Below are 25,900 nucleotides of genomic sequence, written 5' to 3' on the forward strand. Positions count from 1 at the left end.
ATGTTTACAATTATTCCCCAATACCTACTACCTACGTTGCCAAGTGTTTTTTTACTCTAAACCAATCTGTGAGTGCCAACATCACCAAGAACATGGAGGTAAGGAAGAAGAAGGAGGAAGAACAGGATCAGCCCACTTTCCTCCATCTTAGAACTTCTGACCCCCATGTACAAAGTGAAAACCCCCCTGTAGATGTGTTAAAACCCCCTTGTACAGTACTAAAAAAAATTCCCCTCTACTTTGTAACTACTTTTACTATACTATCTAACCTTTTGTGACTGCTCGTTCCACCTCCAAAGTTGGTAATTCATTCCATGGCTCAATCTCAAAATCACAGTTGTTTTTCAGTTGTCTGCCAGGGTCTAGAATGCTTCAGACCAAGGCCTGGAACCTCTAAAAATGTCTGAGAGACATTTTGAGTTCCCACAGTTGATGAAAGGGACAAAGTTGATCCCTGTCAATTGGATCAAAGCTGGACCCAGGACTGGTGATCTCCTTTCCTCTCCTGTCTGATCTCACTGTAAACTTCATATTCCTTTCCTTCCCTTCTTTTTTCTTTTATTATTAGAAAATAGGGGCAAATATATACTAATTTCCATGCTGAATGTGTAGTTTGCTAATAAAACTTTGTGAGATTTTTTTTCTGGACCTTTCCAGCCTTTGACATTATTTTTCAGTTATGGGCATCTATGAATCTTGGGTGCTCCCCTCCTGTGTAACAGTGGCATGCTACACCCATAGATGACTATTATTTGAGACTTGCCAGTTAATTAGTGGTTAAGTCATTTAAAGCATGATTTATCTGAAATTAAAGTATGTCATGGAACTAAGGCAAAGTATATATCCATGGGCCAAAATTACCATTGAATATCAGATAGGAGCAATCATACTAAAGACTAATAATGATGCGCTTATAAATATGTATAGCCACATTATTATTATTATTTTGGAGCATTTCATTCTGCTGCTCCGAGAGAAATCATCTCCCTGCTTTACTTCAGATGATTGACAGTTCAAGGGTCACACATTGGTCTGTTTCTCTTCCTAAAGGAGGAAATCTAATTTTAGTCTGAAAGAGACTTAAAAAATCCTAGAGCAAGAGGTCATCCAGCTTTATTAACTGCTCTTTGGGCTAAAATCTTTGATGGAGAACTATGAATTTAGAGGTGCAAAAAAAGAATCTTGTAAAATGTTGATGCCTACCCAGATAGCATGTTAGATCTTAAGAGCACCACAAGTCATGTGAAAATAAAATGCCCTGGTTTTATCAGAAAGTCTTTAGGCAGCAGGAGGAAGGGGAAAGAACTTGTTCTTTTGAGCACACAATACATGGCTCCAGAAATACTGCTTTTGTTTCCCACTCTCAAGTACTGAAGGCAAAGAACGAATTCCTAGAAATCAAAACTGTATTAGAAAAATCTTCAAGGATACAAAGTCAGCAATCAACCCCAACAAAATGGTGTTAACAAAAATATAAATGCATAGGCAGAAGCTACTTATCCTTTACTGTTATAAGTGCACGTGGGGTTTTGTGGTCACAGTGGAGAAACCAAAACACATCATCCCAGAATAACAAATGTGTAGGTAGTCATGTAAAAAATTTACTGGAGTTTTTGGAAGGATTACCATTGGCTTCAGATGGTTTACTTCTGCATGGTCTGTAAAATTCCACTGATCTGTACCTCTTACACAGAAGTTCACAGCCTGACATCCTCATGAAACCAAGCCATTGAAATCCACCTGAGTTCCCAACCTTGCTAATACGCTTATCTGAATGTGGATTCAAAAACAAAACTAAAATAGTTCATGAGTATTCCTCCCTAATTTCAGCAGCCTTGTGGTTAAAGGATACTTTTAAGATAGGGGAGGCATAAATTCAAATCTGGTATTTTTCTGATTTCAGATATAGAGATTTAGGGGTTAAACAAGCATGGAGAAAATAACTCCGGAGACTAGTAAGATAAAATTCCAATCTCTCAATTAGAATTTTCTTAATTTATATTGAATAGAACAATTCTAGTTGAATACTGGATTTCAACACCATTCCAGAATTCTTCAAGGAGAGTGATTGTATTTCTGAACTGTGGAAAACATTGGTGCAATTTCTTGCCCCATAGTGGTTTCAGAGATATATGAACATGGATCTCACACATACCAAGAGAGTATCACTTCTGCTCTTTGCAAGAAAAGTTGAAGTTGACAGATGAAACTAATTCCAAAAGTCATTTGTAGCTGCAAATCCAAAATGGGAAAAGGTGTTTTCCTCTAACCCTGTGTTCGTTTAACAGCCTTTGATGGCAGAGCAGAACTCTGAACATTTCTTTGTCATTTCCTACTGTTTAATACTTCACACAAAGCACTGGCTTCTTTGAGCCCTATTTTTAGGTGTCTTCTTCTGCCCATAAATTATAGCTAGAGCTCTGATTTCACAAGGGAGAAGGCCACCTGAAAAAATGTTCCAGACCTTTTTAGACTTCATCATTTTTCCTCCTTCAACTTACTTCACTTTAACAATAACTCTAAAAGGACTACAGACTGAGATTCAAATGCAGGAAAATTGATGCATCTACTGAGCTACCCTGGTTCACATTAGCTGAAAATAGAACTCCAGTCTGGAAGGGACAATCCAGTATCATAGAATCAAACAATGCTGTAGGAAAATACTGTGAACTAAAGCAGGGCCAAAGGCCTTGAAAATATTGTCTGAATTAGGTCTGTAAAATAAATTAACCTATAAAATAAATTAAGCTATAAAACAAACAAGGGGTGGTTAGGTGTTAATTTTTGCTTGTTGTTTGTTTTTTTAATGAGAATTGGATCTTCAGCAGGTAGTTGAACTGTCATGCTTGGAGATGTGCTGATTTAAACAAGGTAAAGAAATAATTATTTTAAAAATTATTTTCCCTTCTTAGCTGTTCCAGCTTTTGGTGGAAATGGACAATAAGAAGTAATTTTACTGAAAGGAAGAAAATCATGAGAGTTTAAAGCTTATTTATGCATTATGAAGAAGTTTTACTGATGATATTTACCTCATGTTTTTACATTCTTGTCAAAGGAAATAAAAACATACTCTCTTACAATAGTTATAAAAGAATTTTTGAAGCATGTTCTTTTACTCTTTAAAGGTTGAAAATTTCAACCTTTAAAATTGACAATATATTGCAAGTGCACTTCTGTGAGGAGAAAATGTAATTTCCTAAGGGTGAGTTTGTCAGTGGCAGGGGCAAATCAGCAAAAGCTGAGTCATTTTTATCAAATTAATCTGGTATCAGATTAAGAAAAAATAACATGTGGAGACAGAAGGGTATGCAGTATGTATTTTTACTCACCCATACATTAATTACCCATTGTCTTAAATCCTACTTACAGTCAGCTGACTCATTTGACCCACCAATAAAAATAAAATATTATGAAACTACTGAGGTACCACTTAGTGACTCATTTAATATCTTTAGCCACCAGAATTCTCAAATAAGAAATGCTTTCCTGTGTTGTTTAAGTCAATATTAAAGTTTCTATTTATTTCAAATCTACTTTTCTTGTAAAAGTCAATGACAGCAAGCTACCAAGCTTAAAATACAATGTATATATATATATATATATATATATATATATATATATATATACATACTCAGGCAGATAGAAAGGCCTTATAAGATTAACTACCCAAGAGTGAGATTTTTGAAGAAAATGTGTTAGGAGTGAGTACAAGGAAGGACCTGAACATCTACAAAGTGGTGTGTTGTAGTTTTAGGTGACTGCTTGAAACCAGAGCCTGGTTCATAAATATATTGCCTGTACCATATACAGGCAGACTTAGGACCTCCATACTGAATCCCAAACCAGAGACCTACAGCTGCCTTCCTCAGCTGCTGAGGATGATGCCCTGCTGCCAGTTCTGCCAAACCACTGCCCAGGAAGGGGCCTGGCAGTGGGGGTGAGCCTCAGTCTCCAGGCTGTGTGAGCACAGAGCTCTGAGATGTGCACCTCCTGCTCCTCAAAGAGAGCCCAAATTTGTGTTTGTATGTATGAGATATGCCATGAAACTGCTGTACAGTACTGATGATCTGTGTGGACTAACACTGAGTTCAAACCTAAGCTCACAGATGTTTTTCAAGTGCAGTTCTTTGGCAGCTATGCCTTCCCCAGAAAACAATGCCTCTCTATTTTATGTGTGGCCCAAGTTCAGTCTTTGAATTGATGAAGATGGGAGATGTTACACAGGCAGGCAGGATCACATCCTACTATCATGTCAGTTTTACACTGTTCTGACTCCACTGAATTTGATGCAGATATCCCCAAATTTAAATTGACATCAGAGGAAAGAGTCCATGATATTTCTAAGGAGCTAATATCCTTAGATAGTCGGTTTTATGCTCATCTGACATAGCATTCACATAGGTTTTATCATGGTTAGATTTAAAACTAAAGTTCTAATTTCATTTTAGAATAGATATGTCTTTCTCTGCTTTAGCTTATAGGTCTAGGAGCTGTGAGTGACAAAATACTTTTGCTTGTCAGAAATATAATTTTCTATATGCAGCTATTTCTCATAACAATGAGAACAACAATTCTCATAATAAAAAAGAAATCTGGGTCACTTCAGTCATTTTCTTTCATTAATAGTTAATGTGAGTTATTGCCATTGAAAGTATTCTAAAAACAGGGATTTTTTTTTCTGTATTTACAAGAAAATAAACAAAAAATATTTTTAGTCAAAGTAGGAAATCATCCATTAAAAAACCCCATAAGTTTGCCATGAATTTTTAATTTGTGGAAACATGCTGCTTCTGATTTTTATGAAAAACCAAGATTTTAATACAAAGCTCTTTCCCCAAAATATCTGCTTTAAGAAGAACCATGGTTTCCTGTACTGCAAAAAGAGCAGAGGGAAAGAAGGATTCTTTAATGTATGTGCAAGCAATTCAAAACCTAGTAAGTTGAAGGAAAGTGTTTGTGACAGGAGAAAACTTTGAAATCCAGTTGCTCCTGCTGTTCCTGTTAGATTCCTTGCCACCTGCTTTTGCTGAATCAACATTTCTAGAAATCTGGACCAGATTCAGCACAGTGTGGCACAGGTAGGCCAATTTAATTCCCTCATTCCTAAGCAGCTCTGACTGTTTGGTATTCTTTGTTTTCAAGCCTTAACAACAAATATACAACTTTTGTGCAATCCCTTCTTATTGTAGCCTGTCATTAGGAATCCCCAGTAAAGAAGCTGGGACTGCCAAGATCACTGTGGAAACACTGGTGCAATAGTGATGCAGATGGTGAAATAGTATGTTACAGGAATGTCCATGTGGACTGGCACATGTGTATTTTGCCAGAGTGGCAAACATCCACTGTGTGGTGGTGTGAAGGCAAATGCAGGAAAGGAGATGGGGAGCAGGGCCGAGGGATCCCAGGAGTCTTCCCCTGCTGCCGTGGCCAAGGGACAGCTTCTGAGCCTGCCTGTGGGAATCCAGGCTTCCCTCTGGCTGCCCTGGAAGGTCTGGGACCCTGGCAGGGGGTCAGGAACCCCCTGGACAGAGCCCCCAGAGACACTGTCTGTCATCTCTGTCCATGGAAAAGAGTTTTCAATCTTACAGGATTAATTACAAGCTCTGAGTGTTTGATATAAGTAATAATTAAGTGTGGCACGGGTGCAAAAGTAAAATTTTAGGCTTCTAGATTAGGGGTTCAAAGGGGACAAGATGGAGGAAATTGGGTGTGTCTTGTCATTTTTCTCCTTCTTCATGCTCTCCATGTTTCACTGTAGTGTTGGCATTTTTCTGTTGGTTCAGGCTGGGGACACACTGTTCAACGTAGGTGACAGATATTGGCACATTATTGTAAATCCAGCACAGGGAGTTTTTGGTATTTAATGTTTGTAACATCCCACTTAGGGCAGAGCCCCACACGCTGCCCTGCAGGACAGACCTGGGGCAGGGCAACAGAACATGTTAGAGATAAACAGAATAAACAACCTTGAAAACACCACAAACCAATTATGACTTCTTCTTTGGCAATAGGGCTGAAAGACAGAGACTTTCTACAACCTCAGAATCATCAATACCACAGATTCCGACACCTGCCCAGCTGCAGCAGCACAGCCCCGTGCCCAGGGCTTGTCCTCCTGCCCACTGCTCCCTGTAGGAATGTGACCACCAGCAAATGTTGGTACCAGGGACAGCACTGTCCTGTTCTTCCCTGTCCTGAGGATGAGGACAGAGCTGCCTTCCACACTGTGCTTCTGCCTTCATATCCCACAGGACACCCATTTCCATAATATTCCTGCATGGCAAAGGGGAGAACTTCCCTATGTAGATAGTAGGGCTGTTTGATGTTTTTAATACGGTGGTAATTGCTTGTTATTGCTGGTCGCATCTGTGTCCTGTCAACTCCCCCCTGCTCCCCCATGACCACCCCCCCTCCCCACTCCCTCACTCCAAGATTTTATTGAAAGCAAAATTATTTTGCCAGAGTAAAAACTTAGGTCTTGGCTAATATTTCACTAGTTGCACAGTTTGAAATCACAAATAGACAGCATTTCCTTTTGAAGAAGTGGTAGACTGAAAAAGGTGAAAGATAACAGGGCAAAACCCTGAGGACAAATTTGTCCTACTCTTTCTGAGGAGTTAAGAAAGGAGGAGGGAGGAAGAAAGATAAGTAGGGGGAAAAAAATGAAACATATACTTTCCATTTAAATCTTGAATTTGGAAATGAAGAGTATAATGTTTAAAAGTATAATTTGTCACTCTTTATGATCCGTCTTCTCTTTCTTTCCTTCCTCCAACATTCCCTCCCCCATGCCAGCTTGATCTCTTTGTGTGAGTGTAATAAAAGATATCCCAGCAAGGCACCATCTTTGTTAACATGCTTCTGAAGTTCTTCTAAGCTGCTGTTTTCAGTGGAAAACTCTGCAGCTTTATGATATGATATCTTTCAATATAATTTCCCTGAATGATTCATATAATTATTGTGGCTACTTGCAAGCAAAAAAGCTCTCATCCATTATGCCCTCAAGAACTGCATGACAAACCCTACTGACACAAAACATACATGTCAGTCTATAGCCCGTGCATTGCTTGACTCACTCACATTTTGGACTGCTGAGCAGTGATTCAGCTAAGTCCTGCCCAGCCCTCCATGCTGATAATATAGGGGAAAAAATGAGAAAGCAGCAACATTAGACTCATTGTATTCTCTCAAAACCAAGAAAAGCCTCACTGTTTTCCCTTTGCAGTTTTGTTGACACTTTCTTCCTGTGTCCATGGTATTGGCATATGCTTACTGTTCACCACCTTAAATATACTTTCCTCAGAAGTTAATTACATGACAGTGAAATTTGCAGCTCATGTCACTCTTCCACAGAGTGCTAAGTTTATTTTTCTTATTCTTGAGGCTCCTACAGAGCAGAGGCAGAGGAGAATGCACACTGGTGATATGCCCATGGAAACCAGACATTATCAAATAGCATTTTCTTAGCAGGGAGATCATCCTGAAGAATGATGGTGCTCTCCCTTTCCAGGAGCAGAAGACCCTGTTCAATAGCTGGGAGAGAGCTGGTGGCCCTCAGAACTCAAAAAATCACATCCACATAACTCCTCAATATAAAAAGATTCACCTCTTTGAAACTGAACAACCTCCACTGCCCTTTTATTGTCTCAAACCCATCCACCTTGAACATGATAACTTAATTATATCCCAAACTGGGCAGACTGAAATCTCATTTGTGACATGATCCTTTTGGTGTATAATAGTCTTAACAAGCCTTAATTTTCCACTCTGTCTTCCTGTCATAGTTACTTACCACTGCTAAGAATAATGAGATAAAAATGTGAGGTTGAACTGCACAAAGGAAAAAAGAATCAGTACAGAGCAAGGCTCACATGGACTTCCCACAGAGGAATATCTAATGACATTCCTTATGCACTTCTAAGACTCAGCTGCTTCTCTGGACTTCAGGTGAAGAAGGACCATGTTGCCAGATTTTGGGGGTGGTTTTGCTTTAACATCTTTTTTCCCCAGACATTGTCAGCCTGAAAGGCATGGCTCATCCCCTCTGGCCCATGAAACCAAGGAAACTACCTATCTACTCTAGCAAATGATTTCATTTACACACACTTGCCTCAGCATGACCAATTCACATAATTTCATTGTATGACCTTGAGTAACTTGCTTTTTTTATTTTTTAGTTTCATAACTTTTATTTTTAAAACAGAAGTATTTAACTTCTATTGTAAAAAATACCATGCAAATATATTCTAAATGCACTCTGCTGGATCCAAAATACAGAATTCAAATTTGTAAAAACCAAACAAAATCTCAAAAAAACATGATTTTCAGACATTTAAGGCAACATTTGACTTAGCAATTTATATTTTTTAAAGACCTTGTTCCTAACTTGTGGAAACATGGATCTATGATTAATTGAAAATAACCATCAACAACTTAAATGTTGACATATTTACTTACTCATAGTCCCACAAAGTGCTAGATTAAAAAAAAAGAAAACAAAAATAAACCACCTTAAAAGTTGGCTTTATTTTTTTGTCTTTAATGGTTGTTGCTGTTGTTTTTTGTTTGGGTTTTTTTTTTCATCTGCTTCACTAGCCCAGACTGTTTGATTTTGTTTAGTGTTTTCAGCTGGTTTCACCTTACAGCTCAGGTTAAGTCTGAAATGCTACTATCAGTCCCACAGATGACTTTTTAAGGACACTCTTCTATTGGAATGCGGTATTTTATAGAAAATAAAAATCCTAGTCAAGAAATTCTGTTTCCATTTATGGATGTGTGTGCATATGTATATACATTTTAATAAAAAATATTTAATTATTGTGGTACTAATAATCTGTCATTTTTTCTGTCATTATTTTTACTTTGCTAATGCCTTCATATTAGGAACTTAATTTTAAACTTAAAATGTAAGCTCAAACTTACATGTCATGGGTCTACAGGACACAGCAAAGTGTATGGGAGTTCTGCTTCCTTTTCTGGTAAGGGGTATCTAGGCAGGCATAAAGCTGAGCACCTCTTAACAAACACTGACAAAAGCCAAGTGCTACTGGATGAAGGCTGAAGGTTTTGTCTCAGCACCCATGCTCTAATTTGTGCTTTCAAGCACCAGTATCACAAATATCTACATTCTTCCTGAAGCTTGACTCACTCTCCCCACTTCAGTTCACTACCTTCAGGGTCCTGGTGCACCTCAGACTTTGGCTGAGGACATTTTCCTTCTAGGATATCACATCCCTTATCAGAGATGGCCCCTGTCCTTTGGGGTGCTCATGGTTTGGGGTGTCTCATGGGACAGCAGGTGAGGGTCAGAAGGGTGTTTGCACAGACCTTATGTCAGAATTGAGGCTTAAATCTGCTTTGCATTTAACTACTTGAGCAGACTTTGGGTGCTGCCCTTTTGCCAAAAGCAGCTGTATTCCACAGCTCTTTTATGAATGTTCTTCTCTCTCCTGGCCAAACACATGAGTCTGACCTCATCATTATTCCAAGATACTTAATGTCTAATGAAAAAGATATTTGTTAATATCGAATTACATGGTTATATTTGTTTGGCGGCTAGCAGTTTTAGCTTCTCTGACAAATTTCTAACTGTAATGCTTAATATGCTTGAATACATGAGAGAATACACACTCTTTTTTTTTTTTTTCCTCCTTTGTTTTAAAGTTATCCATTATAATTAAGATAAATAATGTCCTGTCATGGAGCACAGAGACCAGAGTCTGGGTAGATCCCATCTGTGTAAGTGCTGGAAACCTTATTGCAGAAATCTCCTTTAGTCAGCTTCTTTGTTGCGTGTTACCACATAATTTTTACCTACAGTCATCCAGGCTGGTTTTGCCTGGTGAAGCATCTGCGGTCTGGACTTTGGGGATGGAAATTAGGAGAAGCTACAGAGGACTTCAGAGGCACCGTGCAAACACTGCATCCCTTTGTCTGCTCGCTGCCCTTTCCCTGGCTGGCGGAGCCGGGGCCGGCTGGCAGCACACGGATAGCGGGGAGCGCAGACTGTGGATTTCACCTGCAGCGCCTCGTTATACAGACCCACTGTGGCGTTCAGTGCCTCTCTCTTCTGCCTGATTAGAGATAATAAGGGACAAGTCACTGACAACCCCTTGAGGCAGGGTGGTTTCTGGAGATAACTAGGGGATGGATTTGTATCATCACATTTATATTTAGGATTTGATTAGTTTTTTGCTTTATAATTCTAGCGATATTTTTAGTCTAGCTTATTGAGCATTAGAGCAACTTTCTCTCCAGTGACCAGTCTAATACCTCCAAAGCCTCACAAGGGGCTGTTGGGACACTAAAGACCATCAATCCTTATGAATAATGCATCTATTTCCTACCAAGGCTCAAATCCCATTAATACTATAACATTATTACGTCTCTTATTTACTCTTTTCTATGTATGGGATAAAAGATTAATTCTGAACAATTTTTTTTCAAATTAAGAAGAAATATCAGTAGATCCAAATCATTTGTAGAAAAGTCATTGGTAGAACATACCAAAGTTATTGCCAGAAGGAAGTGGTTACAAACAGAAAAAAAAAAAAAATGAAATAAGAAATAACCTGTGAGGCAGGTGCAAGCATTACAAGGTCCCACCTAAAAATGCCTACTAAAATGCATTGAAACCCCATGTTCTGCATGGGAAAGAATCCTGGTGAGAATGAATCTAGAATTAATCCATCTGTGACAGACGGGGGGACCAAATGGAATTATAATATGGATATTATAACATTGCCAGGGTTATCTGTCTGACCAGAAAAAGGAAAAATGCTGAGATCAGAACAGGTTGTAAAACTACATTCTCTCTTAGGATGTGGGTAATTCTAAATGTGTCATGGCCTAATTAGGCAGAATCTGCATGGAAGAGCCTTTCTCTTCCTGTAGGTTCACAACAGCGAGATCTCAGCCTCCTCTGCATGTCTGACTGCTGCTGCTAATACTTCTTCTGCTGATGAATAATTAATTACAGTGACGATCTACTAAAATCCAGTTGCCCTCAATGTCCTCTTCATACTTAGCAAAAACAAATAAGTAAAGCCCAGAAGACTGAGCAACTTGCCTAGCAGAGCTTGGAAATGCGTATTAGTCATATTGGTGCGTGTTCGAAGATAAATCTTATAAATGAAAAAACATACTACTGCATGTGTAAGGTGAAGTACATAAAACTCAGAAAAATACAGCTTTGCATGCATAACTAGATTTTTGATATATTCAGTATCAAATCCAAAAGGCAGCACATTACAAGAAAAATATATTACTGTATCCAGTGTAGATCTGCAACATTCCTGAATTATTACTGAGCAGTTTGCTACAGAATTCACCAACACATTGCCTCCCCCAGCCCCATTAGATAATTTCCCTTTGTCCAGAATGACCACACACTCTACTTCTGAAGTGCACAGAGGCAATAAAAAGAATATGGAGGTTTAGCAAGTGAGGCACTGAGGGACTAATATTCAGCAACGCTAATTCCAGCTAAATTTATATTGTATTGAAAGAAAGTGCCGTTAAAGAACAGCTTGGCATACATCGAGACATGTGGTTACCAGATTACTTTCTATCTCTGCTCAAAAACATTTAGAGAATTTCTCATTAAAATTATTTAAAGTGAAACAAGTCAAATAAATCTACTTAAGCTGTTGTTGCATTGCCTCATTTGTGCTGAAAAAATGTTGCTTGTTTTTTACGTCCTATTTTAACTGTACATATGAGGCTTTACTTGCCCATTAACAAAATGCATCACCTCCCAATTGCTTTCTATACCTCCTTAAATGTTAAACATAAACATATATACCATCTGTTTCCTATCATGAACCAATCCAAAATGGCTGTACTAGACACCTCCACATAATAGATCATCTTAAAACACCTCAGTGGTTTTGCTTTATGGAGTTATTTTCCTGTGACAAATTATAAACCTATACTTCAAGAACACGACCAATCTGTAGCCTCAATTGCAAATTCTGGATAGTTTCTCTCCATTTTAACAAAATGTACTGGCTTGTATCTGATGCAGCAATTTTTTTTTAAAGCCATAAGGCTACCTTTGTTGCTGTGATATCCTGCAAATCCAGTTAATTTCTCCAGTTAATAATTTCTGAGCTAATACTTCATGAAGCATTCTGATTGAAACCACTGCAGTTCAAAATAGTCACTGCTATAACTTACGAAATCATTATGTAGCTGTTGTGTAAGTGAAACTGCAAAACAAATTACAGGGCTTATCATCAGCCTGCAATCAAAAATAAATTTCAGGGGGGAAAAAAATCACACATCTATTTAAAAAAAATCATATTTGCAATGCTTGTACTTGTGAACTCCAGCTATCAAATGTTCAACAGGAAATGGACAAAATATAGTCATAAATGTCATTGAATGAAAATTTGGTTTTGAATGGATTTCACGTGTACTTTCTCCTCAGGTTCAGCTCTGTGAAAAAATGACTGTCTGGAGCAGGTCAAATTCAGTGAGGAATTTCTCCTTGACTTAAATGAACTTTTGGCCAATGCCTCACAATATTAATGCATGGACCTGCAAACTCTTATTTCCCAGGGTAGCTCCAATGAATCCTAGATTGATTAAACCTCTGTAGACCTGTGTGCAAAAGCAATACTCTGTCTGCTCATTCTCCCTTAAATGTAAGAGCTCAAATGGTTATGAGACAGTATTGCTACGGGTTTGATCAAAAATAAATGCCATATATCCAAGGACCATGAATAAGGGATGAAACAGCAAGTATGGAGGTAAAGGAGCTAAAGGGAAAAAATATAAAGATACCATTGCCTTGGACTGTATAATCTCAGCAGAGCTTCTTGCCATGTCAGAGGCTTTATTTCAGAAGTACCTGTTAATGCCTCTTGGCTACACAATCCCAGTTGATGAGGCAAAAGCAGGCAGACTTCTGGGGAAGTATGAGCTGCTTGGTAACCTCTTGTCACCAGAAATAAAGGACTGGAGTACTGGTATTGTTGCTGAGTTCATAAACCAGTGCTACCAGAGGGAACAAATCTACAAAAGCTTGAGGAAGAAATAGTGCAGAGATTTCCTATCTAAGCCGTTTTTTCTCCAAGGAATTTCTGAAGAAATGGAGGAACAAGAAGAGAATGCTATGCTTTTCATTCTTTAAAATGTGAGAGGAAACCTTTTTTACTTGTGTCCCCCCACAAAATCTCGTGCAGTTAGAGCTCCCTTATTGTTTCAGTCTACCTGAACTCCACTATGTCCAAGGCTGAGGAGACCTCCAATGGATGGACCATGAAGCTTTCCTCTTATCAAATGCTGTCTCTCCCTGCTGTGTAAATATGTGAGGTCACCTATTCTTCTGGTGCTACATAAAGGAACACTCAGCTACTTTTTGAAACAATTCCCACAGTGTTCTTCCTTCTTGTTTCTAGTTTTGCTGCTGCTATTTGTGTGATTTAGAGGTTGTTTTTTATTCCTCAGAGCTTTCAGAGCAATTAAAGAAAATAAAAAACAAATGCCCAAGTAGTTGAGAAGAATGGAAGAGGTAAAAGTTGGACACAAAGGCAGAGATACCATGAACAACTCCTAAAGACAAAAAAATAAAATACAGCTTGTTTGAAACATGCCTTAACAGGCCTAACAATTCCAGATTCAGTTTATTTCAAATTGTAATATGGTTTGGAGGGGAGACAGTCAGTAACTTCAAAACAATATGGACATCCAATTTTATAAAACAGTAATCACTTTTCTATTGTGAACTTCAAAGTCACGCTGTATTTATAATACATAGTTGTTCAAATAAGCTGGTAAACTGTGATATGCTCTACTTGCACTGACCACTTGAATGCTTGGATTTTTCACACCCAAGAGGATAAAAAGCCCTCCAAAACAAACATCCAAATGGGTTGTTTTGGGATTTTCACTGTTTCATCTTGATGGTTGCACAAACATGCCATATCTAACCTTTGTGCAAACATGTTGGCTCACAGGCTCTGTCCTTCTCTTCACCTTTCTAACCTCAGCTGAAGCTGTTGGAACTTGCAGAGGCTACTATCCATACCTTAGGAACCTGACTTCTTCACCCTCAAGTACATCTCTTGCCCTCTACTCTGCATTTCAAAATCCAGAATGAAGCAAACCTGCAGAAGATGTGCATGTTGAAATGCACTATTGCTTTCTGCTTTGTAGTTTCCTTGTTGCCCAATAGCTGTCAGTAGTCTCTTTATTTCTGCACACACTGCTGTTTTTGCAGGACAATCTGAGAACTAAAAAAAAAAAAAAAGGTGGAATCTCAATAACATTCTCAATAAAGGAGTTTTCAGGATTTTCCTTTTTTTTTTTTTTTAAAAGGTAGCGTATGACACAGCCCAAGATGACACACACCAAATAAACAGGAAAAATTTGCCAATCCTTGTTCTATATTACACACCCATTGAACATTATGGGTGGAGAATCTCCAGGAAGGTCAAGCTCAGTTCTTTAAAAATATTTCCATTTCTTCATGAGGAGGCAAAATATCTCAATCCCTAAAACTCAGTAGCCTTTTCTATTTCTATTGCAACTTTAACTAAGTTTCCCGGAAGACACTTGTGTTCCATTGTATGAGATATGCCAGTGGTAAAATTTAATGCACCCCTCCCATTGCAGATCATTAATTTGCCTAAATTGCCATTTCTGCCATGCCTAATGCAGGCATTATGTCCATTTACCAGCCCACTGCAGGGCTAACTAGAGAAGGTGGCAAGGATCCCTTTTCCACACTGCTTCTGCCTCAGTCTCTATTCATTGTTTCAGCTCTTTTGCATCATTTTAGACCATTTCTAAATAATCTAAATCCATTATATGTTACCACAAACTGAAATCACATGCTCAAAGACAGTTTCTCAGCATACAACTTTGCCATTTTGCCACTTGATGCTTGAGGGACCTTTAATACCAGCATGAGTGAAGCAGGAGCCACAAGGAAACATCAAACAAGTTCTGCACGGGTCTCGAGCCAGGGTGCATGCCAGGCATGCTTTGAAGAGCCATTGCTCACAAAGAATGTGGTTCAGAGAGGTGGTGTTTGGCAGGTTGAAGGTCACCACCAGCATGTGGGTCAGGTCAGCCCCACAGCAGCCTCAGATGTGTGTCTGGAGCAGGCAGATCTCATGCTGTCCTTTCCAAGCTCTCCTTCCCACAAGCTGCACCTCGGGGTTTTGGGCTTGCTTCCCCATGGACCAGGCAGCTCCAAGGCCCACGCTCAGCAGCTGTCAAGGGCAGGTGCCTCCAGCCCAGCCAGCACCTTTCTGGCTTTGTCCTTCCCTTGGAATGCCCACTGAACCTCCTTTTCCACAAGCCAAACTCGTCCCGTGTGCATTCACCTCTCCAGAACAAACGATTCGAAATGAAGGTGCAGTCTTGCAGTAACAATCACATTAACTATTTATTCCGCTGAGGCAAATGGTGAGTCAAGAGCAGCTCTTCAGATATGGAAGAACTCCTAGTTTCTACTGCCAAAATGATTTTCCCAACAGGGCTTGTCTTCCACAAAGTGACCTGACCCAAAGGTGTTTGCACCCATGACCAGGTATGACCCAAGAGAAAGCAGCAACATAGTCCCTGACATTGTTTGATGTGTAGGACTTGGAGAGAAGAAAGATGAAAACAGACACGTGATGCTGATAAGAATTTCTTTTTATGTTATTCCAATAAAAAATACATTCATACAGAAATATAACAATCTTGCAAAAAACAATTTCAAATAAAATCTTGTAAAACAAAATCTTTACAAAAATCTTACAAAGAGATTCTTTAGATAACAGGGTGCTTCAAAAACAAAAAAGAAATTTCACTAATAGAAACTTTTTCTTCTTAAATTTCAAGCAAAAATGTTTTATTTTTTTTATTTTTCAGCTTGATTGAGGCTCAGTTATCACCTGAACAAAATGTACTTGCTTATTAAGAAAATTACAGGCATTTGACATATGGCACACAGCCCCACCCCATCCACACAAGTCTGATGGTATTTCACAATTGAGACAAGCCAGTGCAAGGTTTTTTTTGTTTGTTTTTTATGGGGTTGGTTTGTTTGTTTTTAATTTTTTTTTTTAATTTCTTGTTTATAAGAATTACGGCTAAGCCAAGGACAATGCAAACAAGGAGTTAAAAATACAACAAAACCCAATTGTAAATAGAAGTTCATTTTCTGGAATTTTTTTTCTGTTTAGGGGAAGAAAAAAAAAGTGCATTTCAGGCAATTTAAACCAAAAGTGAAATGAGAATGATTTAAGCCTTTGTGTTCCATAGAACCAGATCACTTGCATATACTTTTTTTAAACCACTTATCTACATACATTTCCAGGAAGATATACCAAAATATTAGCAGAGTAAGCAAGACTGATAATTAATAGTAAAAGAAACAGGTCACATGTTTCATTGCATCGACTGTAGTGAGCTGGTTTAAAAAAAAAAACAAAAAACAAAAAACAAAACTGGTTTTGGACAGACTATCCCTACTCTAGGAAAAAACAGTCTTTATTTTAGCTGAACTATGTAAAATTAGAGCTTAACCACCACAACGACTAGCCCACTCACAGGTCCTCCAGTAAGCTGGAAGGCCAAAACCCGAGTGCACTTCTTCTGCACACAGCTAATATTCTTTTAGCATGCCAAAATTCAGTTCATATCATTCTTAAATGGCCACAGATACGCTATTCCAGACAACCTAATAACTACAAAACACAGTCAGCAGTCTGAGAAGGACTGAATGCCAACAAAGCCTTTAGCATACCATTAAGCTAAAGGTAAAGCCTCTAAAAATGCTAGATTTTAATTAACTGTATCTTTCATTTCTTTGTCTCCTTAATGACCATATTGCGGGGAGGAAGGGAGAAGAGGGAATATTTTGATGGGCTGTGGCATTTTCTAGCTATGTGTTCTAATTCTTTTCCTTTTAAAAAAAATATTTATATATTATCTATATATATACACACATACACAGACTGTACACACAAATATACATACACAATTATTTTTCTGCCCACTTTTAAAAAAAAAGTAATATAATTTCTTTCTGTATGACCAACAGATAGCTAGATATATAGATGTGAAACTTGTGCCTTTTAAGCAAATACATCTTTTAATACTTCTGTATCTTTAATATGTATGAAAACTTGACATATTAAGTACAGTTGGGGTGTGTATATACACAGTTGTTGTGCAAGGTCAATATAAAAAAAGTCTCAAGGTGGCAGAACTGGTCAGGTATTCAATTGGCATATGCATTATACTGTAACACAGTCAAATTGTCTAAGTTAAACAAATACTGTACTGACATGAATGACTTTTCTCTATATTTGTCTTTGTGAAGGAGGACCCTGGAAGTAACCTTTTTTTCCCCTCATATTATACATTTGATACAGTACAATGCCAGGTGAAAAGAGAGCCTTAATAAAGCATGCATCACCCATACCCCTGTATAAGACCCCCTGCAAGAGAAGGTCACTTGCATAAGGCACCATTATTAAGGTCAACAGTGCATTAACAGCTAGAAAACCAGAAGTTAGTCCTCAAGGCATAAATAAGAGAAAAATTAGCTGCATGAGAAAAATCAGTTTCTAACCAATAGTGGTTTTATCCACCCAACAAAAAAATTATTCATGTTCCATACATTATGTAACATTAGACCAATTGTATTTTAGCTGCTCTTAACTGGAATCAAAACTGCAGTCCTGATTAAAGAATGGAAAAGCATATAGTTCCCCAGAACCATGCAATAACCTTTGTATTATAATGAAAAGTTATAGTTGTGTTACATTTGTAAATACACAGCTTATACAATGGATTACAAATGAGCTCTGTAGCAAGTAAAACAAGCTACTTGACACATTGCACGTTTAATAGCTGCACCAGACACCTAAAGCTCCTCTCACACAGGAACAGGGAGGTTTCCCCATTTCCATTCTGGCATCCTGACTCTCTTTATTCCCCCCTTTCCCCCTCTCAGGTTTTCCCTCTAAAAAGGTGCAGACACCCCTCCCCCCACCCCTTGGAAATGATTGGTGGTCGTCCCATCTCACAAGATATTCCTCACATACAAGACATTCAGACTATTTTTTTTCTCTTACAGTTATAAAACAACCACAAGAAAAAAAATGTGCCTCAGCATACAGTCATCAAGAGATCCTCATCGCATACAGTCGCCCAATCATTAACATTCTCAGTGCACATGCTCACGGCAAAGGCTTAGGAGCCACTCAGAAGGTTAGATACCAGTGTATGAGTCCAGGAAACCCCAAACATCACGCACCGCGGTTGCTATGCCGTTCTTACATGACTTATTAGCCCTCAAAAGACCTTCAAGGAAGTGAGGTCCTGGAGGCAACTGGGTAGGGTGCAAAATGGCATGCTTTGGCTGGAACACGCATCCCTCCGCTCAAGGCTCTTCAACCTTGACGCCTCTTAGCCCGCAGGATTCACCTCTTGACCCACTCAGAGGTGTCTCTTCATGTGAAGGGCCAGGTGGTCAGACCTGGAAAAACACCTGCAAGGCAAGAGCGAGGCTGCGCGTTAGCCCGCGGCCGCCGAACGCAACACGCGACGCGCGGCGCTGAGGCACCTCCCCTGGCTCTGCTGCTCCAAAACACAGCTGGCAGAGGAGGCACTTGGCATTCCCAGGATACACGGGAGTACTCAAGGTGTCTGTGGGCACCCAAGAGCTCTGCAGATGGGTGGAAACACTGCGGACTTCTCAACGTTCATCTGCAAGATCAGGCTACAAACCACTTCCCTGCGGTTTGTAAAATGGAAGGGTTTTTCTAGCCTAAATATGCAATAGTTTCCTTAAATCTACCAGACACTGTTGTGTTCCCAAGGAATTCCTACACAAGCAAAAAGCAGCCTAGACTGGCTTTCCAACAGGCATTAAAAATAACTATTTAAAAGGGTGCATTTCAACCACATACCTGTCACAGTGACTACATTTAAAAGGCTTGGCACCAGTGTGCTTTCTGAAGTGTCTGGTTAATTCATCACTTCTTGCAAAACGCCACTCACACCCTTCCCATGAACATCTGTAAGGCTTTTCCCCTACAAAGAAAGCAGATTACATGTTAGTCATGACTTCATTCAAAGACAGGTGCTATCATTTTCTATGTAAACCTCCTTCACTCCTCCAAAGACAGGCAATTTTTATTTACCTATCTGAATGCTTCAGAACATGCAAGCAAAGAAGGCTCAAAAAATTCATCCACATGATTCCTACTTGTCTTGCTGCAACAGCACATCAAATAATCTCATTCTCACGAAAAATAATAATAATAAAAAGTGATTAAACAGGCTCCCAGGAAACAAAGGAATCCAGCCCTCTACTATTCCTGTTCATCTGCAATGGCAGGCTTACTCCCAAACAGGTACCATTCACTTCACAAAGGTGATTAAAGACAGCACAGCTAGGCTCCAAAATGCAATTAGGCTACTGTATTGCATCAAAGTCCTCTGTCACTAAGTCATCTGCATAACATGCAACCTCCTTTCTGCTGAGCCACTTATTCTTGGAAAAGCCTGCATACCACTTTGAACACTGCTATTTCAGCATTCAAGAAATACCACTTCCATTCACAGCAACGTTCTCAACCAGACAGCACCAGAGCACCAGTTCTGCAATACTTCTGAGCCTGGAAGCTATTTATGTCTGCTCAACAACCACGGTTTCAGGGGAAATTGTTTTTTTTTTCTTTTGAAATAATCCTGTTTTATCTGACTTCTCTGCAACAATGGGAGCATCTGAGCTTGCTCAGACTTCCCATAAAAGCCACGAAATGCTGAGCTAATAAGTCAAAATAGACTCTTTTCCCTGAATTCTCTTTCCCACACCTTAGGTGGAAAAAAATAAAAAAGCCAACCAACCATATAGGTGTTTGGATTGGTACACCAAGAACACCATGCCAGTTCCTCACAGTAAGCCATGACTACTGAGCCAAGGCACAGCTCTACACATCTAACTGCTGTCATAAAGAGATGTCAAATAATAATGCTCAAACAAGCACATCAGCAGGCTACTTCAACCATAAAATATTTATAAAAGCCCTGAAGTGTATATCTTCCTCACTTTCTTTCCCAATAACACACAGGATAGTTATTTTTAGTTCAGGTTTCATAAAACTAAAATGCTGTTGCTCAGTAATTTGGGATCAAATTATACAGTGGATCATACATTTTCAAATCTAATTGGGCAGATGTGTCAGAAGGATAACAAAACACTGTGGCTTTCCAAGAAATTTGCTGTTAACAAAGGCACACATAAGTGTTAAATGAGTTACAAATATACCCAATACTTAATATAATCAAGGCCTTGGGATGGCTGATGAAATAGACCCGATGTGGACTGAAGCATAAAAAGTTCTTACAGTATTTAGTGATCTGACTGATTTTTAGAGATACATTCCTTTTTTTTTTTTTTTTTTTTCAAAAAAGTCCTTGCTCAGTTTTGCTTTAAAAAGAATTGTTAAGAAAGGCCTGGCATCTATTTGGGCTGGACCTTTGCTCCTGAAGACCACGTGCTGCTGCAGCTTCCCAGCTACTGACTGCTTATTAGACGAGTGCCTCCTATTTGCTACGACAGCAGCCTAATCCACCAGCAAGTGGCCTGGCTCATGAAGAGAATGAGGAAGTGATGTTGTCCATGCTGGTAAGCTTCTGCTACTCTTACATCATCTCTCCAAACCTGGGCTACCACCCAGTGATTGAGTAATGCTGTGACACCACCACCAACACCACGGGGTATTCCCTACAGTAGCTGCCAGGTCTTAATAAGCATAGGGTTACTAACCTGTATGAGTGCGCTGATGTGCTTTCAGATGTGAACTTTTGGTGTAAACTTTCCTGCAACCGTTAAAGTGACACCTGTGAACACGCCTTCTGCCATCTGGGGAGGTGTCACCATTGGAGGGTGTACCTTTTTCTGCAGTCTTTCCAGTGGTACCGGTACGGATTTTCCCTGGTGAATGCAACTCACCCGGCGTACAATTCCATATCTGGGAAGAAGGCTCCTTGCTCAGCTCAGGAGACGAAGGGGGAGTGGAAGTGACAGATGAGCTCAAGTTTCCTGAACTGGCTAAAACATCACTTATAGGGTCAGAGGTAAACTTTGTCGTGGGTGAGAGCTCCTCAGAGCTGTCTGAAGATTCGCTGCTCACGTCAGAATTCAAACTGTTGGTCTCTAAGTTCTGACTAGCAAGATTGTCCTCTTTTGGGACACATGTATTCTTCAGTTCAGATTCCTCCTTTTTCTCACGTGCCAGAATAATTTTGGTCCAGAGATCCTCTTGGCTATCAAATTTGATTTCAGATGCAGAAACATAACAGGGTTCACTCTGAAGATACCGTTCCAGCTCCAAACACGTCTATGTGAAAGAGAAGGAAGAAAAAAAGAGAAAAGTTACAGGCCTGCTTAAAAATAACCCAAATTATTTTACACTTCAAAAAGCATGCAGGAATGTAGTACGTTCGATTTGAGGTTTCTAGGTTCAAAACAAATTAAAGGCTTCTCAAGCCGTAACTAGGTGACTTGTTACGATGAAAAGAAATCAGTTTTTGAGACCTGGGCAACAGTTCAAACACACAGCTGAAGGTGCAAGTCAGCTTTGGTTTCCAAAATAGCATTCTAATGACTCAGTTAAATTATCATCACTCTCATCATAAAATCTGTGTTTTCAGCAGGCTGATGTTGAGAAGGACCATAGAGAACCACAAAATAAAACTACACTTTGCTCTTGCACCTTGACTAATTTCAAGTTGTTTTGTATCTCTCTCACACAAACACGAGGCTGAAAAGACCCAACTGAACACAATGTGCTCTGACACCCAGATAAAACCCAAACCCTGTGTTAGAAAACAAAGCCACATTTCAGCATGGCTGCAGAGCTGCCGGCCTGTCTTCTGGGGACATCAATGGAGCAGCAGACATCCTCCCATTTCCTGTGCATGAGAACACAGAACACTCGACTTTCAAAGAATGTCATTTCCAAGCTCACTGGCATGCACAGCACATAATTCAAACTGCTCTCATGCGTGTTCAGAGGAACATGGAGAACTTCAACAACAGAGGAGAGAGGAGGAAAAAAGTTCCAGAATAGAAATGTCCTGTTCTATAGGATGAAAAATGGGAAATTACTCTGAGGTCCTGCTGGGAGTCCCACAATGAACAAGAACTTTATCTACTGGCCAAGAGTGCAACTGTATGAGTCATCTCTTTCTTTCTTTCACGCAATGCCAAAGGAGACTTCCTTTTAAAACCATGACCATTTGCCAAGAAAGTACTCTGCAAATGTACATGTAACAGTACATGGACAACTTCCCCCCAACCACATTTCCCTGACTCCATGAAAGAAAACAAAACAGAAAACAAAACCACCCTAAATGGGTGAAACTGCGGGTTTCAATTTCATTTCACCCTGCTGACTTTCTAGCTATCTTTCAGAGAAGAGGCAAAAAAAAAAAAAAAAAAAAAAAAAAAAAAAAAAAAGAAGAACGTGAACTGTTATGGCAACAAGCTGATGTTTTGGGATCATTCTTTCCACTATAGGAAATGGTCCATATGGAAGCTTTACACAGAAAACGGACACACCAAGTTTCCAAACCAAACACTACTTATTTTAGCAAGATCATCTTTTCCAATCCCGGTAGCAAAAGCCGGTCCCAAATGCCATGCATTCATTCCCCCCAGAGCCCCTTTCCATCTGCCCATAGCAGAGCCGCCATGGGAGCAGCCTCCTTTCTCCCCAGCACCGCTCCACTAAACTGGGTCACATGCTCTGGTCAGGCTCGGAGTGTAGGCAAAAATTGGACAGAAAAATCAGAACCACAAACAACCCCCAAAACCAAACCCTCTGTTGCACACGGTATTTATGTATTTGTCTATAATTAGGGAACTGGGTCGCAGTGCTTTTAAAAACAAGAAGTGTTTCTACACGAACGGCACAATAGTGCTTTGATTTTCCGTGAAAACAAGCAGAAAAAGCATTTATTAAGATCTTGTTAAACTTTCATATTCCCGGCTAATTTAAATTCCTCATTAGGTAGATTAGTAATGGGGAGCAGAGTGAAGCTCTCCGAGTTTAAATGCCTCTGAAGGCTACTGGGAACGAGGGCTGGCGCTTCGCCAAGAGCCCGAATGCCTGAAGGAAACTACTTAGCTCCATTTCAATCACGTACTATGGAGCTGCCGCTCTGAAAGGGGAGAGGGGGGGGAGGGAGAGGGGAGAAAAAAAAAAAAAAGTCATTGCATACAATTAGTAGGCATGTGAAGGTTGTAACACTTTGCATTTCAACCTTCTGGGAAAGGCTCCTTCGTCCTTCTGCAAAGCCAGCAGGTATCCGATCCGGTGACCGGGCTGAGCGGCGGCCGCGCTCCCCCGAGCCCCGCGGGGCTGTCAGACCCTGCCATCCCGCTGCTCGGATCGCAGCAAACAGAGGAAGGAGGAAAAAAAAAATGGGCAAAAAAATATGTCCATTAAAGGGAAGAAGCCTCCGTTCTTCTCCCTTCCCGGCCACGGCAATTAGCACAAGGGGATCGCTGTCATATGACTGACAACTCTCGGGCTCGACAAAGCTCCCTGCGCTGGGAGCAGCCACGCTCCGTACATGTACACACACATGCACACACACAGACGTGTGTGCCGACACTCCTGGAGGGCTTTTTCCCTGTCTTCGCCAGGAACAAAAACAATAATAGTATACATTTGCAGGAAAAAAAAAAAACAAAAAAAAAAAAAAACAAAAAAAAACAGCAGGGAAAAAAAAAAAGAAAAAACAACCAAAAACATAAACCCACAGCACAGGGCGCAAAGCAGCCCTTGGCCAAGGCAGGGAGCTCGGATGACAAGACCCAGCTGTGGAGTCTGGAGCTGGTACAAGCGCAAAACTTTTGCCAGGACTCGGTGTGGAGCGAGCGGCGGCTCCGCGCGGCTGCGGAGCGGCCGCGGGCGCTGACAGCCCCCGGCAGCGCCGGCGGTGAACAGGCAGAGACGGGGATGCGCAGCTCCTTCCATCCGCCTCGGGACTGTGCCCCCCAGACAGCCGTCTGCTCAAAGCCGAAACACCTGCTTCAAAACATCGCTACACATTTGTGCTGAATTCTCCCCAAACTCCTCGCTGACACTTGGGCTTGATTTTTTTTTTTCCTTTTTTTTTTTTTTTCTTTTTCTTTCTTAAATCCGCTTATCCTTTAATACGGCTTAAAAAAAAATCCCCGACAACAACAACAACATCGACATCCTCGTTTACCTGTTGCCAATATTCCTCCAGGGACGGCAAGGCTGAGAAGTAACCCGTGTCGTGCACAATCTGGAGTTCCTGGAAGATGCTGCACATTGGGAGAACATCCATGTCTCAAGTTGCAACAACAAAGTCAGTGCTGGTTACCAAAAATACAGATGCCTCCTTTATGTGCAGGGGTTGCGGGGTGTGTGCGGGGGGGTGTCAACCTCTGCTCTCAGTTTCCAAGCCCCCCCCCCCTTCCTCCAGAGATGAAAAAAAGAAAAAAAATAAAATTGTATATATAGAGATATATATTAATTCCTTGAGGAGCTCGGGGAGGAAAAAAGACCCAAAGTTTCATGCAAAGTTTAATCGCACAGCAGGGCAGGACGTCTCCCGGGGCGGGCGCGCGGCTGTCCCCCCTCCCGCGGCCGGCGGACCTGGCGCAGGAGCGGCCCCAATATTTGCAAACACGGCGCGGACTCTGCGAGCGGAGCCCCCCGCAAAACTTCCCTATTCAAAGCTCTGCCCGGCCGCGCCGCCGCCCCGCCCCCGCGCCCGCCCCCGCCCCGCGTGATCCCGGCGCGCCGCCCGCCGCCGCCGCCCAATCCCCGCCGCGCGCCCCGCGACCCGCGTGCCGATGACGTCAGAGCCGCCCAATCGCCGCGCGGCAGACATCGCGGCTCCTCCTGGCGTGACCGAGCCCGGCCGTGACGGCTCCCGCCATTGGCCCGATTCGAAATTCGCCCCCTCCTGATTGGCCGGCCCGGCGGCAGGCTATTTTTAGCAGGGTATATAAAGCGGGGAAGCAGCGGCTGCTTTTTTTTTTTTTTTCGCTTTTCCGAAGGGGCGGCGTGCGCGCGCGGGGCGGCCGCGCGGGGGAGGGGAGCGGCGAGCGCGGCGCTGCCCGAGGCGGCCGCGGGGGGCGCTGCGGAGCCGGGCCGAGGCTGCGCCGGGGCTGAGCAGGACTGTCCCGTCCGCCCGGGGTGGCCGTGACCACTCCAGGGCTGAGCAGGGCTGTGCTGTTGTGCCCGGGGTGGCCGTGACCACTCCAGGGCTGAGCAGGGCTGTCCCGTCCGCCCGGGGTGGCCGTGACCACTCCAGGGCTGAGCAGGGCTGTCCCGTCCGCCCGGGGTGGCCGTGACCACTGCAGGGCTGAGCAGGGCTGTGCTGTTGTGCCCGGGGTGGCCGTGACCACTCCAGGGCTGAGCAGGGCTGTGCTGTTGTGCCCGGGGTGGCCGTGACCACTCCAGGGCTGAGCAGGGCTGTCCCGTCCGCCCGGGGTGGCCGTGACCACTCCAGGGCTGAGCAGGGCTGTGCTGTTGTGCCCGGGGTGGCCGTGGCCCCTCAGGCCTGTGCCAGGGTACTCGTGCCCCCCACTCGGTCTGTGAGGGCTGTCCCGCCTGACCGGCATAATCGTGACCCCCCCACACGCAGCACCATCCCCGTGAGGCTTCAAAGCAGCACCAGCTGTTTTTGCAGGCCCCATGTGTTCGGTTTTCCAGCGAGCAGGAGGGTTTGGATCTTTCTGTCCTTCTTTGTCCCCTGAGGGACAGGCGTCAAGGACACCTTGGAGCGGGGTCCCAAAGCAGACCTGGATGAAGGTCCTGGAGCTTCGCGTGGAGAGAGATCTGCTCGTGAATGAATGGCGCAGCGGGTGCTCCTGGCCAGCACCATCCAACGCTCCTTC

The 25,900-nt window shown here is 41.6% G+C and overlaps 1 protein-coding gene across 2 annotated transcripts; it reads right to left on the reverse strand.

Moving 5' to 3' along the window:
• Positions 1–15,630: 15,630 nt before the first annotated feature.
• KLF6 (KLF transcription factor 6) lies at positions 15,631–24,765 on the reverse strand. Of its 2 annotated transcripts, none has more exons than XM_085563819.1 (4): positions 23,242–24,765; positions 20,783–21,356; positions 18,918–19,041; positions 15,631–18,496 (listed from the first exon to the last, which is right to left on the reverse strand). In XM_085563819.1, exons 1-4 carry the CDS (start codon positions 23,275–23,277, stop codon positions 18,445–18,447), a joined length of 786 nt encoding a protein of 261 aa, XP_085419945.1. In that variant the 5' UTR covers positions 23,278–24,765; the 3' UTR covers positions 15,631–18,444. The 2 variants fall into 2 exon arrangements, with proteins under 2 accessions (XP_085419945.1, XP_021398584.1); XM_021542909.2 differs by having other exon boundaries at positions 24,238–24,748.
• Between the last annotated feature and the right edge of the window lie 1,135 nt (positions 24,766–25,900).

This window comes from Lonchura striata, chromosome 2, assembly GCF_050655825.1.
Source record: "Lonchura striata isolate lonStrDom1 chromosome 2, ASM5065582v1, whole genome shotgun sequence".
Lineage (NCBI taxonomy): Eukaryota > Metazoa > Chordata > Aves > Passeriformes > Estrildidae > Lonchura > Lonchura striata.